We start from the raw sequence: 18406 nt of genomic DNA, 5'->3' as shown, positions 1-18406 counted from the left end.
GACAATCGATGACCCTCATTTGCACAAACAAATTTGCATGATGTAATCTTGCCATCAGATGGTCTTTTATTTGTATACCTTTTTCTGACTTCAAAGCCTTGATGTCCACAGTAGCTAAGCCAAAATGCCCTTTATTCGAATTTCCAAATTCCAGGCCAACGTGAGGTACCAAACCGGGTAGCATTTCTCTAAAAAAGAAAACATAACATGAGAAGGGGACTTATGCAATTGCAAAAAAAATCTATTACTAAATCTAGATCTCATGGCAAACAGAATATACAAGCAAAGAGTAGTTGTGCATGGGATTGAAACAACAAAATCCATTTGATGCCAAATAACAAGTAATACAAAGGTTATATTACTCACTTGTTAGGATCACAATTCACTTGGTTGGCCTCATTTCTATTTGCCTCTTCTTCGATCTCCATAGAACAGAATGGAGAAGCAAGGCAGCTCGTCAGTCGTCACTCAAATGCTTGAACGACATAGCGAATCGTCCCCTTCGTCGATGGAATAATCCGGAGATCACTCCTTCGCACACCATCTGTGCAGTTCTCTCGCCATCTTGCCTTTTCTTCATGGCTCTGCGTCCATCTATCGGTCTGCCCACGCTTTTCCCCTCTTCTCACGCCTCTATTTTTCAAAGCGTGTCGGCGGCGAGAATCCGGAGCAGTGCTTCTCGATGCTACTTGGGCCTCATCACGTACATGGGCCAACCTTAGTGCTGGCTTCATGTCGCTGGATCACCAATGGAGGGCATCAGGCATTCTATGTCCCTAGACGTAGAACTGGCTAAGTTAGAGGAGCTGGTTCCCTCCAATACCTGAGATTTTTGGTGCAAGCTCCAACTCTCGGCACCAAGGACGTAGAAGGGGACGACGACGACAAGATGGTGGTCATGGGTGCCATGGCCGAGGGAGGCAAAGAAGACACCCACCTTGCTACAGCTTCATGTGCCGCCTGCCATGGCTCCTGGCACCTCCACTCCCATGGTGTGGAGGATCAAGATGGGAAGAGGAGCAGTGAAGCAGTCGTCTAGAGGAACGGATGGGAAAAGGAGAGGCGGGGGAATGCTCGTAAAGGCAGGCGAAGCATAAAAGAAGCAAGGGGAGGAAAAAAGTTATATTGAATGACAAATGCAACCCACTGTTGATGGTCACTAACACCAATTATAAACCATCAACATAACCTGTATTTATATTTAATTCCATCACCAAACATATGTTTAGGGGTTTAAACTAATAAATTCCATAAGTTTTGGTGAATCTATGTTTTCAGCAGGGTTTAATCTAAAAATCATCAAGGATGACCTATTCATCAAAGCAAATCACGTTTATCCCCAACAACACCGACGCGGAAAGACTCTAGAACACTCCGGAAGGCAACCCACCAAAGCAGACCCAGAGGGATTAACATGTGGGGCCGGTCGACCCCACCCGTAGCCCAGCTAGCCCATGGGACCCACCCGTTAGTCTCTGTTCCGAATGTCGGTTCTCCACCACCTTTGAGAGTCCATCTCCGCCATTGATCAAGGTCGGTTCATCCAACGGTGATCAAGGGAGTTGACGTGGATCGATGATGTGGCGATTCCTTGCCCCCTACTCCACCTCAGCCTATATATAGCAGCCTCTGTCCCCCTCTCTAGAGCCATTCTAAAACCCTAATTCATATTCTCCTCGTCAGGATCAGAGCCAGCTATTAAGAGAAGATTAGTCCTCCATAGGACTTAGTCTCATAAATAATAGTGAGATAGAGTGTGAGAGAAGAGTTTGGAGGAGATGTTGGCCTGTCGGTGCTCTCTCTATGGCTTGTACCTTGGTGGATCCAAGTTCTATCTAAGCTTGCCTTCGAGATTTCTCTGGTAATCAACTTCTGATTCAAGTAAACATTGTGTTTATATTGTTCATCGGGTCCACAACTCTTTTGAGTGCTTTGTTTCTGCTCTAGAGGGAGTAAAGTATTAATCGTGAGTGTAAGCATGATGCTTAGACTTAGGTTAATCGTGGATGCACCCTGCATTCTGGATCGGTGGTAGATCGCATGCGTGACATCAGTACTATATAGCCTCATTGAGTACTATATAGCATCATTGATCCTTTGTAGTTCACCTCCCGTTTGTAGGCCAAGTAGGACCCAGTTATGAAGGAAAGCATCATCTGCTGGTGTCTTTCCATAGTAATATCCCCAGTTGAATAGTAGAAGACATAGCTTACCCAAGTTAGAATTAGAGAACCTCAGTTATCCTCTCTATGCTCCTGTTTATCCTAACCTTGTTTCTACCCCTTATTAAGTTAGACCATAGTTAGTCTCACATGTTTCCCAATGGATACGATACTTGGAATACTTCTGGGTGAAAGCTATAGCGGTATCCATGCACTTGCAGATTTATATATGTGTGTTAATAAATACCAACAAGCTTGCTGGCGCCGTTGCCGGGGAAACGGTTGCTGAGTTAACTTTGAACCTACCTTAACCATGTACATTATATCTTTTACTTTCTTTTATTCTTTTTTCTTTTATCATGAATTCCACTCCTATCCACCTATATGCTGCACCTACAAGCGTGCACTTAAAGCCACCAGAATCTTCAAAGCCCATCCTAACACCTAGCTATGAGCTGCACCCGTGTTTTATAAAATTGATTCAGGATAAATCCTTCTTGGGAGAAGGCGATGAAAACCCATACTCACACCTATAAGAGTTTGAACAGACCTGTGCATTCTTGCGTATCACTGGCATGTCTGACAAGACCTTAAGATGGAAGTTGTTTCCGTTCTCTTTAACGAGAAGAGCTAAACAATGATATAGTCAAAATGTGGAAAGTATGCAAGGAGATTGGGAAACGTTATGCTCTAAATTTTATTTATGATTCTTTCCCATCTCTAAAGTAGTCAGCCTTTGAAAAGAGGTTCTAAATTTTAGACAACTAGAAGAAGAATCTCTTGGCACATCATGGGATCGTATTAATAACCTCATTACCACTGGACCCGACCTTGCTATTTTAGACCCAATGCTCCTTCAACATTTTTATATGGGTCTTAGCGAGAATCCTGAGCAAAGCCTTGGTCAAGCCTCTAGAGGAGCTTTCCTTCATTTGTTTGTTAGTGAAGCAAGATATATGCCTGATAGAATTAGTGAAAAGACTCCCTACAAGAAGAAGTTTTGATAGCCAAATCACAACCACTCCAATCCCAAGATTTAGCTGTCAATCTCAAATCATCAATACCCCAAAATCCTCCAAGGGAAGAAGAAATTTAACCCTTTGAAATTTCTTGTGAGGATGATCTTTTTGATGTTGATAAGAAACCTTCAAGTAAATATAATTCAAATCCTCTCAAAAAGGGATCTCTTAGAAAGCATCCTTATTCCCATATAGGACATTGGGAAGAACACAAGGGTGGTATGTCTAGTGAAACCATAGAAGGAGAGCCAAGCTATCTAGAAGCTATTCCTATTCTCTCCTCTTCTATGCCCATATTAGATGTCTCATCTGAACACATCTCTAAACCCATCTTAGACCCCGATGATCCCTCTTACGCTCTTTCTTCTAAGTCTTATGATGATCATAGAAACCCACTAAGACACCCAAAGCATAGGAGTCTTGAAGGCCAGAAGGATGACCAAGAAGAGCAATGGTAATGGCTGGAATATATTAAGAACTCATATGCCATTGCTAGAGAATGGATGGACAAGGACGAAGCCTTATGGGTAGAATCCAAACTTGGCTTAGATCCAAACGGTGAGCTTAAATCAATCTCTTTAAAAAACATGACTCATCCAAGTTTGGAGGAGGCCTTGGTCAAGATCAACCCGAGAGTCACTAATCCGAGGGAAATCTTAGACAATAAAATGACCAATGAATGTCATAGGCATGGAATGATGGATACAATGTTTCCGCCTATAGACATTCATGAAGAAACACCCTTGGAACTTGAAAAGGAAGATGACATAGATGAGCATGAAAGTTATTTCATGAGCACATCATTAAATCCATGCTTGCATGAGAAATCTTCTGAATCAATTGGTCTCTCTAACATTGCCACACACGAGATCTTCAACCCCCTCGTGCTTCCTATTCATAAAAACTTTGAAAGGGTGGTTGTAGACGCGTATGTTTATCATAAATATTGCAAATCTTGTTGGCATGAATCTTGAGATAGGTACACAAAGGTTGGTATTGAAGGAGAAACCACTTCACCAACCTGAAACACAATTCAAAGGTTTCCCAAGGACGAGCTTCTGTCCTAAAACAAGCACTTTCGGGAGATAACATAAGATTTCACCTTTTTGTTGTGATGCCTTTGTGAAATGAGCATAGAAATATAATTGTGAAAATATTCCTTTGGGTATTTTTGTTACTAACCGTTCCAGGTTTGAAGCAAAAAGAATGAGGGATGACAACGCCAGGTATGTCCAACTAATCATCATGCAATATTGAATCACATCCATTCAAACTTGATTTTTTTTTTGCAAAATTCAAGCTAGGGATAGACTTCTCTAAAAACATCTCTTGCCATGTTGCTAAATTATTTTGGTTGTCTCTACCTTTAAGACATGCTCAATTTGCTAAAAAACAATTGTGTTCTTTCATCTCCGTTTGAGTAAATCTCTATAGTGCTTTCATGATACCTTTGTCTGCCATAGTAAGTTTTGGTTTGGAAGTACTCGACATACTTCCAAAGATTTTTTAAATTAAGCGAGGTGCTTAGGTTAAAATGCCTTCCTTAATCAAATTAGACATGGAGTCCAGTTTGGTTATTGAACTAAAAATTGCTTTAGCAGATATTGGATATTTTGTTGGACTAACCCCATGTAGGAAACTCTCAATTTAATTTGGGTAAGTCACGAGATGAATTCAAATCGGATATAAAGCAAGGCACATGTCCAACTCCAATAACATGGCGCAAAGAAGACACGGCTCATTCATCATGGATGTAAGAACTGTAAATATCAATGATCATTCACTTTGTCTTTAGCTACAAGTTACCTTTACCTTGAAGCCATCCTTGTATAGAACATGATAAACAAAAACTATGCTCAAATAATTCTAACACTATCTTTTCATTAGCATAGAGAGAAATTATAAAATTCTAGACAAACAACCCATATTTTAAAATTGTATTTTCCTTCGGGTATGTGTTGTCCACTAAACCTTTGTAGCATAAAATAATGAGTGAGGCGGAAGGTCTAACAAGGTGTCAAAATATCAAAGAGCAGAAAGATGGCATGACAAAAGGATGAGAAAGAAAGGGTGCAATCTAGGAGACAAGAAACTCATGAACAACTTGTACTGCGAGGCTAGCCAAACAAGGAAAACTTCAAGAAAAAGGGAAAGACCATCACGAGTCACTTACTCTTTCGTCACATGATGTCATCACGCTCCAATGACAAAGGTAATATCCTAAGGTAAATGGCCATTACTTAAAAGGCTTTTCCTTGATTCTGGTATGCACATAAATAAGAAACAAAACATGTTTGGGTTACAATTCCATCACTTAATCCAACCTGACTAACTCAACATGTTCTTTAAGCTTGTTCCTAGCACCACTTTCTTGATCTCATAGTTTTAACCAAATGAGCTAAACATTGCATATCCTATCTCTGGAAGATGATAGTCATAATCAAGTAAAGATTGATACATTATGCATAGATAGACGATCCTTCCATGAGTTAAGCAATTCAACCCTTTTAGCCATTGGCAAGAACTCATTGAATCTATCGTTTGGGCTCATAACAAATTAAAAGTTGCTCCTGCTACTCAGCCTAGAGCCTTGAGCATTATACAAGGACGTGCTGTAGGAGTAACCCATTACCTTCTGGGTGGAATTGCCACAACATGGGCATTCTTCTTAGCGAGAATTATTGCAGTATGATAGTGGCTAGGAGGATTTGAAAGGCATTATGGAATTAAGATTTCCCAGGTTTAGCCAACGCTTAGCTCAGGACCCCACTACTCGTCGTATTTGGTTTGGTATTGCTACCGCACATGATTTCGAAAGTCATGATGATATTATTGAGGAACATCTTTATCAGAACATTTTTGCTTCTCACTTTGGGCAGTTAGCAATAATCTTTCTATGGACGTCCGGAAATCTGTTTCATGTAGCTTGGCAAGGAAATTTTGAATCATGGATACAGGATCCTTTACATGTAAGACATATTGCTCATGCCATTTGGGATCCTCATTTTGGGCAACCCGCCATGGAAGCCTTTAGGTTGCCTTAATTTGAGAGCTGAATAAAATAAAGAGGACTCAGAATAATCTCTTAAATGGAAATGATGAATAGTTTCTCTATTGTAATTCCTTTCAAGTACCTAGTTTTCAGCCTTGAATTCTCTCGAGTTTTAGATACGACTGTTTTGATATAAGAATTTACTCTTAACTTGAATCTCATGAGTAGCATATGCCTGATCTAAGTCTAGGTAATTGATGGATATGATATGAGAAGGTCTGAGTAACTATTTATCTTGTTCCAAGTGATACTAAAGTTCTAGAGATTTACTTTCTGAAAAACACAAAAATACTATATGATGAGCTCGCACTACTCCTACACTGGGGGTAGGCACAAAAACATGCTTTCCATTTAGATCCACCCAAAAATATTTTACTCCTACACTTAGGGTGAACACAAAAACATGCTTGATAGGTTTTCGATCCACCAAATAAATGTTCCAAGTTCTTGTTGCTATCTCTCAAAGTTTTGTTGAAAAGAGACATGGGGCTATGCAAAAGTTATTCATAAAAAAAGAAGAAAAAATAATAATGAGAAAAAAAATGGACACAAAAGTGTCCAAGATATTTAAAGCAATGGGTACTTAGATGCCCACCTGAAAAAAAGAGAAGAGAAGATGAATAAGATAGCCCCTATTCTCTAACAAATGTTTCCAAGTTTTAAAAGAGAGATATGTTTTCATGGAGCAAAGTAGAATTAGGTTAGCCACTATATATATCCACCATTTACATCCACACACATGCACATCTTAATTTGATTGTAAGACTCAACTCTCTTTGAATCTGTTGTTTGACTTTACAATATATGCATTGCAAGTATGCTTTAGCTTTCTCCCTACCTATGAACTCCACATAAAGCCTTAGTGGTAGGAAGAAAAAAGCATAATATCTTTATTCTCTTAGTGAGGATCCACAAATACCACATTTATTGAGAGACTTGAGAGTGTCATACAATGGAACCTCTGAGTTTTATTTTGAAAACTTATAAAAACTCTGGAACAATGGTGGAACAAAGAACTTGAGACATAGCGTTTGACTTGATCGTTTTGTCTTTCAATTGCTCAACACCCAAGTGAAGGCTAAGAAGCCCCATGGTTGAAGGTAATATGGGTAAGTTTGAAAGTCATATCAGCTTATTATAATCCGGAGGAGAATTTTTGATTGAACGCATGTGTACTTTTGAGGCGTGAAAGCATTGTAGCAACTCCTGATCCATTGCTGAGTTTAGCTTTGCTCAGGGACTGGTAAAGGTTAAGCTTGGGGGAGCTTGTTGACGGTCACTAACACCAATTATAAATTGTCAACATAACCTGCATTTATATTTAATTCTATCACCAAACATAGGTTTAGGGGGTTTAAACTAATAAATTCCACGAGTTTTGGTGAATCTATGTTTTTAGCAAGGTTTAATCAGAAAATCATCAAGGAGGACCTATTCGTCAAAGCAAATCATGTTTATCCGTAATGAAACCGACGCGGGAAGACTCTAGAACACTCCGGAAGGCAACCTACCAAAGCAGACCCCGAGGGGCTAACATGTGGGGCCGGCCGACCCCACCTGCAGGCCGGTCGCCCCATGGGACCCACCCATCAGGCACCGCTTTGAATGTTGGTTCTCCACCGCCTTTGGGTATCCATCTCCGCTGTTGATCAAGGTCAGTTCATCCAACGGTAATCAAGGGAGTAGACGTAGATCGATGACATGGCGATTCCTTGCCCCCTACTCCACCTTGATTCCTTGCCCCCTACTCCACCTTGGCCTATATATACTAGCCCCTATCCCCTCCCTAGAGCCATCCTGAAACCCTAATTCATATTCTCCTTGTTAGGATCAGAGCCAGCTATTAAGAGAAGATTAGTCCTCCATAGTACTTAGTCTTATAAATAATAGTGAGATAGAGTATGAGGGAAGAGTTTGGAGGAGATGCCGGCCTGTCGGCGCTCTCTCTACGGCTTGTACCTTAGCGAATCCAAGTTCTATCTGAGCTTGCCTTCAAGATTTCTCTAGTAATCAATTTCTGATTAAAGTAAGCATTGTGTTTATATTGTTCATTAGGTTTGCAAGTCTTTTGAGTGCTTTATTTCTTCTCTAGAGGGAGTAAAGTATTAATCGTGAGTGTAAGCATGATGCTTAGACTTAGGTTAATCGTGGATGCACCCTGCATTTCGGATCAGTGGTAGATCGCATGTGTGACATCAGTACTATATAGCCTCGTTGAGTACTATATAGCATCGTTGATCCTTTGTAGTCCACCTCCCGTTTGTAGGTCAAGTAGGACCCGGTTACGAAGGAAAGCGTCCTCTACTGGTGTCTTTCCCTGGTAATGTCCCCAGTTGAATAGTAGAAGACATAGCTTATCCAAGTTAGGCCCCGTTCGGCTAGCATAATGTTTGCTGAAACTGGCTGAAAACACTGTTCTGGCTGAATTGTTGTGAGAGAAAAACACTGTTCCGGCTGAAAAAAGAAGTCGAACAAGCCAAATATAGGGTAAGCCGAACGGGGCCTTAGAATTAGAGAACCACAGTTATCCTCTCTACGCTCCTATTTATCCTAACATTGTTGCTACCCCTTGTTAAGTTAGACCGTAGTTAGTCTCATATTTTTCTTTGTGGATACGATACTTAGAATACTTCCGAGTGAAAGCTACAGCGGTATCTGTACACTTGTGGATTTATCTGCGTTAATAAATACCTACACCCACTCATTAGAGAAGATATTGGGATGAGATTTTCTTATTCTGCTGGAGATGAGGCTTTTCAAACCCCTTAACAAAGGTTTGTAGCGCCCTCGATAACTAGTTTTAAGGTTCAGTTTTTCTCCTACTGCATATGCTCGAATACCAACACAACTGCAAACTTTCTTTCCTTTCCCCTGTACTTCCACTTCCACAGGGAACACAATGCCTGATAAGTAAGTACTTCCCAATTAATACATGATGGACACTCACTGGTCACTGCCACTGCATTTTATTTTATTTATTTTTTGGTACGGATGAAGTATTTTTTGGTCACTCCCAAATTCTCCAGGAAGTGTGTCAGGAGAGGCCGACGTCTGAAGAAAAAGAAGAATGAGACTCTGAAGAACACTGTTGGGCATCCGGCAATTTGGGCTGAGGACGGGAAGACACTAATGGAGGTGCTGATAGTGGGGTGATCTTGTTAGTGTGATAGCGTGTGGAGTCAGTTGTTGCGCTGGCCTAGCTGGCGGCTTAGCTGGAGTTGGTGGTGTGAGCCTGAAGTATAAAAGGCCTTGTAAGTTGTAACCAACTTGTGAAAACATCGTTAATGAAGCTGAATCCTGAACTCGTTCTCTTCTTGCTCTCTGCACTTCTACTTCCTCTGTTTGCCGACTCTATCTTCCAAATTCTTCTCAGTTATCGTCTGATTCTTGTCGTGGGGAATACTCTAGGCGTGGTGAGGCCGCAAGGCCAGCGGCAAGCAGGCACGGAGCTCCGATGCGCCCGGGAAGAAGGCGCTCATGGCCGCAGCTCAATAGCAGTTGACGAGGGGCGGGCGCTGGCGATTGGCGAGGCATGGGCGTGGGGACCGGCGAGACATGGGCACAGCGCGACGAGGTCACAGGGCTGTCAACAGGCATGCGCGCATGACTGGAGAATAGGTAGGCCGAACTTGCCCTACAAGGAAGGAGATGAAGGCCCATACGTGGAGGAAGAAGAGAAGTGGAAAACGCATGGGGCCAATGTGTCATTGAGATTGAGGAAGGGGGGAATAATAGGGGCATTTTGGGCCAAACAAAAATATAAATGCCTACATGTGGGCCAAGCGTTGCGGAGAACATAGAAAGTAGCATGGTTTAGGTAGAGATCAAATTGTAATGGTATGATTCTAAACAGACGAATAGTAATGGTATAAACAGTGATATTTGTAATGTCATAGTTCGAATTAATCCATCTAACTATCTAGATTTGTCCAAATCATATTTTTAATTTTGACCATCAAACTCTAAAAACCTATAAAGATTTATAATTTTAGATTAATCATTATAGAAAATACTTTCGTAGTATACAACTCTTTTCATTTGAGACAATGAGGTATACTAACCATTTCGGCTGATACTAAAATGATAGTAATTTGCTTGAGTGAATAAACTTCGTTCACCGCCAACATCACCATATGTACCAAAGTATTTTGAGACATAAAAGTCACGGTTACTAAACAATGCATCCAAATAAAAATTACAATTGCACCATAGTATTTTTTACAATAAAATCTTAAAATCAAGATCACTGCTAGGATACATCTGGACGATATTTTCTTATAAAATATTTTTTTATTAAAATGGAAACATTTTTCTATTGAGCGGAACAATGTCCTTCGTTTATGATCTTTGTAGAACGGTTGGTCCAAATTCAAGACAAAAATATTTTAGGTTCATGAAAAACTTGCTCTATCTTCAAAAGAAAAATGTTCTATGTTAGACTAGAAGTGTTCTAAGTTCATAAGAAAACTATTCTAGCTTTACAAAAAATATTTTAAATTCACCAGGAAAAAATGTTTGAAGGTTCATGACAGAAAAAAACGTTCCCGCTTAATAAAATAAAAATGTTCTCTTTACTCATTTGCAATGTTTCAATAAATACTATTATAGTTCCCCTAATTTCAAATCAATGTTCCACCGACCATTGGCAGTTTTTCATGAAAAGGATAAATGTAATTTGTATAGAAAGAATAAATAAAAACTAAAAAACAAAAAAGGAAAATACGAAAATATGTAGAAGTATTGTTGAAAGAAAAAAGATTGGACGGCCCATGTCTAGCACGAGATCTCTCCGTTATGCTATCCATCGGCCCAACAGCTACCGACTACCGACTGGGCTATCATTTCTCCCCGCGTGCTCTATCAAGATCAATTAGCCGGGATTCTACCGGTCCAACTAGTCGGTAGCGTGCACTCCGCCGACCAGCGACGGGAAAGACCGCGAGCGAGTGTGGCCCAATTTGAGTGAAGGTCGCCCAACTCGAGTGAGCGAGTGCGGAGCGGAGTGCTCAGCACATGGGTGGCCTATTCGGAGTCAACACACATAACGCTCACAGCCTGTTTTTTTACCGGCTTCTATTTTTTTCTTTTTTTTGCTTTCTTTTTCATTTTTCATTTTTTGTCTTTTATTCTTATTTTTAGTTTTTATATATTTATTGAAAAAATGTCTATGTCCCTTGTTGTAACGTTGTCTTAATATACATGCAATATTATATAATATGTTTCTAGATGTTCACAGAATATAGGTGGGATGTTCCAAATTGTCTTTGAGTATTCACTTAGTACCTATGAGATGTTTCGTGATATATTTTAGGTTGTTCAAGTGGTATCCATGTGATGTTCTCATTTATTTTCCTTTATACAGATGATGTTCTATGATGTGTTTCTTTTGGGTGTTCACGTAGTATAAGTGGGATGTTTCATGATTATCTTCGAGTATTCACGTGATACCAATGAGATGTTTTGTTATATATTTTAGGTTTTTAGGGTTTTTTGCGGGGGTGGTATATTTTAGGTTGTTCAAGTGGTTTCATGTGATATTCTCTTTTATCCCCTTTATTATGTATTTTATTTTTTTTTGTTTCCCCTTTGTTTAAATTTTTATAAACTTATTTTCTATTCGTTATTTACTTACTTCTTTCTATATACTTCTAACATTTTCTATTCATTATTTATTTTCTTTTGGTGTTATTTTACTCTAATTGAATATTTTTTCATGCCTATGTTTTAAATTTTTATATTCTTTATTACATAAGATACATGTAATGTTTGCATATTATATATATGATGTTCTGTAATATGTTTTCAGATAGTCACGTAGTATAAATGGGATGAGCTCTGAATATTCACATATTACTCGTGAGATTTTATGAGGTATATTTTAAGTTGTTCAAGTAATATTTATGTGATGTACTTTTTAGTTTTCTGTATTGCTTGTATTTTTCCTTTTTTCAATTATGTTTTTTTATGTCTTGTTGTGATGCTAACGTAGTATATATATGTGATGGTCTGATATATTTTTATAATGTTCATGTAGCATAAATGGGAATCTTTGAGTACTCACGTAGTACTCGTAAGATTTTCTATGATATATTATAGATTGTTCTAGTATTCATGTGATGTTTTATGTGTGTTTATATTATGTTCTTTCTTATATGTTGTTTCATATTATATTTTATTTTCCTTTATTTTTTATTACTATTTTCTTTTTTCTTTGTTTCTTTGTTTCGCATTCTCATTTCGTTTCCATAGTTTTATCATGGTGTTTTTCATGAACTTCGTTCGCAAAGTAAGCGTCCTTTTAAGGGGTCAACATTTTTAGGGCCCGTTCGTTACACCAGGAATGACCACCTGGAAAAAATTCTGGCGGGAATGCTAGTTAAAATTGTATATACTTCATGAGTGGGATTAATTCCTAGGCTATTTCTATTGTAACCAAACGGGCCCTTAGATGCGCCACTTGACCCATTTGGCCGCTCCCGTGGTTCACGAGAAGGAAAAAGGACTAATATTTTTTTACATCTGGCGTGACATGAAAAAGAGAGAGCTTCGTCTATCGATGAACAGCAGATTGACGAAGCTCTTGGCATCACTTTGTTTTCCTCTTATTTCCTATTAGCGAGTTCTTCGTTCGTACTGAACCGCTTGCAGAATCAAATCCTGCTCCAAAAGATCCTATATCAGCTATACATCCTCCTTGCATTTATGCTGGAGACATTGCCAATGCTATGGGCTTTGGGCTATGTAGATAAAAAATGATGAATGGGATTGTGGCACCCCACTCGCCACCAATGCGGAAGGATGCCACTGAAAAGAATAGAGCGCTGCTGGATGCATTGGAACCCGTATAAGAAGCTCGATGTTTACCTGATTAGTCAAACATTTTTGTCGGCAACATGCCTTCTCTATTGTTGTGGCCTTCTCTTTTTCCTTGTTTATTTTCTCTACTAGGCCTCATTCGTTTAGGGGGGATTGAGGGTTGGAAATAATTTAGATGATCATTTCTACTATAAATAAACCTGCCATTCCATCCGGAACCGTTCCAGGCTTCCATTCCCTAGTAAAAGAACGGGCCCTTACGTAGGTTTCTTTAATATTCCATGAGATGTTTTATGGCATATTTTGGTCTACAACATTATTCTTGTGAGTATGGAATGTTTTCTACTTGAACTTAAATGGTCTTATCCATTTAATAATATAAAAATATTTCATATCTAACACCAAAAGATCAACATGTTGTAGTGGTGGGAAATGACATCCTTTATCCTAAGCCCATGGTTTTGGGCCTGCTCGGAAACCGTTGCTGCAGCTGCCTCTCACAGGCTACTGTGTAAACAGTAGCAACAGGTACAACAATAGCTACAGCGAACAGACCTACTCAACTCTTATACCCACTAATTTTATTCCTATTTTCTATTTCTTTATTATCATTCTCGTTTATTTCCGTACCATTCTCATCGTTTTGAGAAAGCGGAGCTGAGCACGTTTTCGCATATTTCTTTGTCATTCTCATTTATTTCCGTATCATTCTCATCGTTTTTGAGAAAGCGGAGCTGAGCGCGTTCGCTCGCAGAAGCACGGAAAAGCGCAGCCGAAGTGGGCTCAGAAGCGAAGCTAAGCGCGGTCCAAGTGGGCCCAGAAGCAGAGCTGAGCGCGTTCGCTCGCCGAAGCACGGGAAAGCGCAGAAGCGCGGCCCAGGCGCCCAAGCGGGCCTAGGACGCGCACGCTCGGCGCTCGCACAAAGCGTCCCCTCTATTAGCGGCACGAAGGCTACCGCCGCCGCCGCCGCCCTACGCCAGATGCCCAGGTCTTCGTCGGCCCCTTCTCCGGCAACGAGAACCTAACAGGTACGCCCCTTCTCTTCACTTTCTGATGTGCGAAACTGAGCAGAACCTAAGCTATTTGGAATCGGACCTGATCTAATTGCAACGTGAATTATTTACTGGGTCCGTCCCTGGTGTGTGCCCGCTGAACTCTGTTCCCATTCCAAAGTCACTCCACCTGCAATTGTTATTTTTAGATCTGTGTGATATTGTCTAATTGCTTTGATGTAATGCATCGGCTGCTGGAGTGATAATTAACAGGACTGTGAAAAGAGTAAAATAAATTTTATCTCAAAGTTTACGTTCAAAAAAAGATTTAATCTCAAAGGAAAATGCACTGTTGTGATGTTCATATATTGTTTCTTAGGCTGAAAAAAAGGTCATTGGCACGCATACGCCGTCAGGGGGTGCAGTATATTCTGTGAGAATGGCCTGTGGTCAAGGTGCTAAGAAGTCCATACTAGGGCTCCTCTTTCGTGCTCAGCAGCAAACTGCTCGGGCATACTCGTCTTCAGCATTCCAGACTCATCAATTGAGCACTCATGTTCCCCAAGATGGCGTGTTTTTTAGGAGATTCAGCTCTGAGGTGTCTTCTTCAGAGCAAATGAACCTTATTAAGCAACTCAGGCAAAGAACGAGTGCTCCAATCAAAGATGTCAAGGCCTCCCTAGTTGCCTGCAACTGGGATATTGGTTAGCTCTTCTAGCTCCATGCCGTGCCATGATTTAGTTGACTTATTTGTTTAGTTCACTTTTCCTATTTGAGTTTGTTAATTTCTTTCAGAGGCTGCGCAGAAGGACCTAAGGAAGAGAGGTGTTGCTCTTGCTGCCAAAAAGTCTTCACGCACTGCTGCTGAAGGTTTGCTAGCTATTGCACAAGATGACAAAAGGGCTGCTGTAGTTGAGCTTAACTGTGAAACTGATTTCGTAGCAAGAAATGATGTTTTCCAGTACCTGGTTGGTTTCATTCCCCAGTAACAATTTTATCTTAATTAGCTGTTTTGTTGATCTCTTCTTAAACCTTTCACACATAAAATGCAAGTTACATACGGAACGACATTAACAATTTAGATGCAAGGGTTTTTAAATTCATTTCTTCAAGACGAGTACATAGTAATTGGATACTTACATTTGTTAGTAGCATGGTTTTTGTGGTATTGGTGTGTGTGTGTTTGTAAGGGCTCTTCCCCTTTTTTCTTCTTATAATATTAATGATACACATCTCTCTTGTGCGTTCGAGAAAAAAAGCAACACTGAATCATTTGTTCATCACTTGAAAAGTAAATGCCAATATCTCTTTTAGTGGTTGTGAAATACAAAGGTAGATGGCATATTTACGTGCCAAGAACTATATGCATATTTGCAGGTGTAGGCATATTATGTAAACAATGTTAGTCATGCATGTAAAGGATATTTTCCACTCATCTGTTGATCAAGTTGCAGATATATCAGTTATGTAGCAATTGCATGCTTTGAGTTATTTATATAGATCTGTGGCTTTGTTTTAAATATTTTTCTATTTTGTCACCATGCAGGCTTCATCATTGGCAAAGATGGCTTTATCTTCTCAGGGTCCCGGTGAATTGTTCATGCCTTTTGGTCCTGAACTTTTAGAGGTATGCCATTATCCCTATGTGGCGTATTCCCAAATTCATGATTTTATACACAAATATAATGCTGCTTTATATCATATATTATCCCTGGTTTCAGTCATTTCTAAGAAACCATACATTTCTCCAACCTTGCAGAACATGTCTATCAATCTTGATCATCCGATGCTTAGCGGGGAAACAACTGTCCAAAGTGCTGTTACAGAAGTTGCTGCAATGGTTGGGGAGAATGTGAAACTCAGAAGAGGCTTCATGCTGTCCACAACTCTACATGGTGTTGTTTCATCTTATATGCATACCTGTCCCCAGCCAGGTGATGGAATCTCAGTTTTTTTTTCAAGAATGTGTATTCTTTATCCTTCAGATTTTACTTTATCACCCCTCCTGCCACCCCCCCCCCCCCCCCCCCCCCCCCCAAGACTAAATTAGATTAACCATTAATATGACTAAGCAGTTTCCTACTGACTAGGGGGCATCATTACCTGCTTCTCACCTTTTCTAATCTCTTCACCATTCTAAAACTTTTTGACAACTAGAAACCACAGTATGTTTGTGTGTATTCACGCTAATTCTAGTAAATAATCTATTTTCTTAGGTTTGTCACTGATGAATTTAAATTATTTTCCTGTTTTACACTTTTACTGGTATACGGATGCAATTTCTTTGATTTTGATGATAATGCAGCCATGCATGTACACTCATGATAAATAGCCTATTGATAAATTAGAATTTGAACACAACTATTGTCTTAAATGTTCCACTAATACTACGATCTTTTAGAAAGGAGGAAAATGAAATTTCATCTGAGTGGATAATGCTTGTTTGGGTACTCCTGAAGTACAATAATTGAGCATGTTAGTTTGGTCCTAATTGTTGTTTGTTCTGCTGAGCTGACTTGTGGTAGTAATTTGAAAACTCTCCTAGTTTGCAGGCTCTTTTTGGTTGTTTTGATACTTTGCTAAAAATAAGGGCCCCTTTTTCTTTCACTTAACTCCTGAGCATTCTTTTTTTTTTCTTTGCTTCAGGTATGGGTCGTATTGCTGGATTGGTCACACTAGAAGCAGAAGATAGCAGTACTCTCCTTGATGCTGTCAAAAGTGTTGGGTCATCTATTGCGATGCAGATTGTTGCAACAAAGCCATTATTCTTATCAAAAGAACTGGTTTCTGCTTCTGCTTTAGAAAATGAGCGTGAAATACTTCGAACACAGGTTGATACCACACTTCCTCCAGCATGTTTGGTTCATAACAGGACTTATGCCATACTCAAGTTAGGCATATTTGGCTGTGTTTAGTTTACTTCCACGACTATGCCATGCCACGCTTTATTAGCGCTGTATCACATACTCATATGTGTGATACGGTCAGTCCTTCATATGGTCACTTTGTTTGTGTCAAGTTGCTTCAGAAATGAGATGAGATGACGCCGTGTGACATTGTAGGCCGAAAGCTCAGGGAAATCCCAAATGGCTATGGATAAAATGGTGGAAGGCCGATTGAGGAAGTACTTTGAAGAAGTTGTGCTCATGGAGCAAAAATATGTTTTAAATGACAACACAAACGTTAAGGTAAGTCGATAGGGTTTTGTACTTCTTGATTATGTTACTGTCTGGATTGTTTGTCTCTGATAGCTTTAGTTCCTGGTGTCATTCGTTTCAGACCGTGCTGAATGACTTGTCGAAAGAGGTCGGTTCTAAAGTAACAATCGGTAACTTCATCAGAATGGAGGTTGGAGAAGGGATGGAGAGGTACAATATATTTGTCCCATCCCATGTCATCTCCATCGACAAGTGGGTTTTTGTTTGCGGACTGGCTGTTGATGAATGATGACCACATGTTTCTTGCTTTGGCAGAACTGAAGCCGCTGATGATTCAGAGGTTGCTGCTGGCGGTGCTATGTAGATTTCAGGCAGAGATGGATCTAACGGTATCATTAGGATCTATATGAATTATGAAGGTCCCTCTTCTGTAAAGTTGGGGTCCTTAGTTTTTTCCAATAAAAGTTCTAGGCTCCCATCTTTGCTCCATGGATTGTTACAGGTGTAGGCTAGGACGGAGCTAATGTTTAGGCAAGCGAGGTAGTTAGCGTTCTGGGACTTGCGAGGCTGCCTAGTTGATTTGACGGTTCCTATCTTGTTTGTTTACACTTTTGGTTGAACCCTCTCTGGTTGAATTACAGTTTGTTTGGACGGGTAAAAGATCGAAATAGAGTGGGAACCCTTGAACTATTTGCTTTGAGTCTAGAGAACACTCCGAATTGTTAATTAGAGGATGCGAAGTGTGAGCCGAAATGTTCTTTTCAGTTGATGGGTGATTATAGCACTGCCTGTTCGCATAGTTGTAATTCGAGGCGATTTTGTTGGCACTTAGCAGGAGACAAAGAGAGGGGGGGTTAACAGTATAGTGTGACATCGTCGACAGTAGCAAAAAAAAAAAAAAAAAGATTGTCAACGAGGTACCCTAGATCGGCCCCTTGGCGATGCGAAACGATGCAGTTTCAGAGAAGCCTTAACATAGGTCCTGTCTGAAAAATCATAGTGACCAAGTAGCTACCACGGTGTCTAGAAACAGAGTTTTTCTCTGTATTAGAAAAAATCCCAAAAGAAAGAAGTTTTTCGCCGAGATAGCTATTCGCTAGCAAAGAGGAGACTGCATGAGCGTGGGTTCCAGCTGCAGCAACCGACGCCCACGCCGGTGAGGCACTCACTAGCAGTAGCAGCAGTTGCCGGCTTGCCGCCGGTGAGG

General features: G+C 40.1%; 1 protein-coding gene across 1 annotated transcript; it reads left to right on the top strand.

Annotated features, from left to right (window-relative positions):
- Nucleotides 1-13807: 13807 nt before the first annotated feature.
- Nucleotides 13808-17837, top strand: LOC136452322 (elongation factor Ts, mitochondrial-like). The gene is made up of 9 exons (XM_066452938.1): nt 13808-14077; nt 14421-14745; nt 14837-15009; nt 15588-15668; nt 15801-15975; nt 16688-16872; nt 17104-17229; nt 17321-17409; nt 17515-17837. The coding sequence occupies exons 2-9, from the start codon at nt 14481-14483 to the stop codon at nt 17561-17563; spliced, it is 1143 nt and encodes a 380-aa protein (XP_066309035.1). The 5' UTR covers nt 13808-14077; nt 14421-14480; the 3' UTR covers nt 17564-17837.
- Nucleotides 17838-18406: the final 569 nt, after the last annotated feature.

This window comes from Miscanthus floridulus, chromosome 5 (assembly GCF_019320115.1).
Source record: "Miscanthus floridulus cultivar M001 chromosome 5, ASM1932011v1, whole genome shotgun sequence".
Classification (NCBI taxonomy): domain Eukaryota; kingdom Viridiplantae; phylum Streptophyta; class Magnoliopsida; order Poales; family Poaceae; genus Miscanthus; species Miscanthus floridulus.
The sequence above is the reverse complement of the archived record's forward strand: the minus strand, read 5'-3'. Positions and strand labels throughout refer to the sequence as shown.

What these genes read in the sequence shown, in the direction of transcription:
- LOC136452322 (XM_066452938.1), top strand. Translation starts at nt 14,481, where the DNA reads ATGGCCTGTGGTCAAGGTGCTAAGAAGTCCATACTAGGGCTCCTCTTT. An exon ending in TTGGTCCTGAACTTTTAGAG is followed by an intron (nt 15,669 to 15,800) that starts GTATGCCATTAT and finishes CCAACCTTGCAG; the next exon opens with AACATGTCTATCAATCTTGA. An exon ending in ATGACAACACAAACGTTAAG is followed by an intron (nt 17,230 to 17,320) that starts GTAAGTCGATAG and finishes CATTCGTTTCAG; the next exon opens with ACCGTGCTGAATGACTTGTC.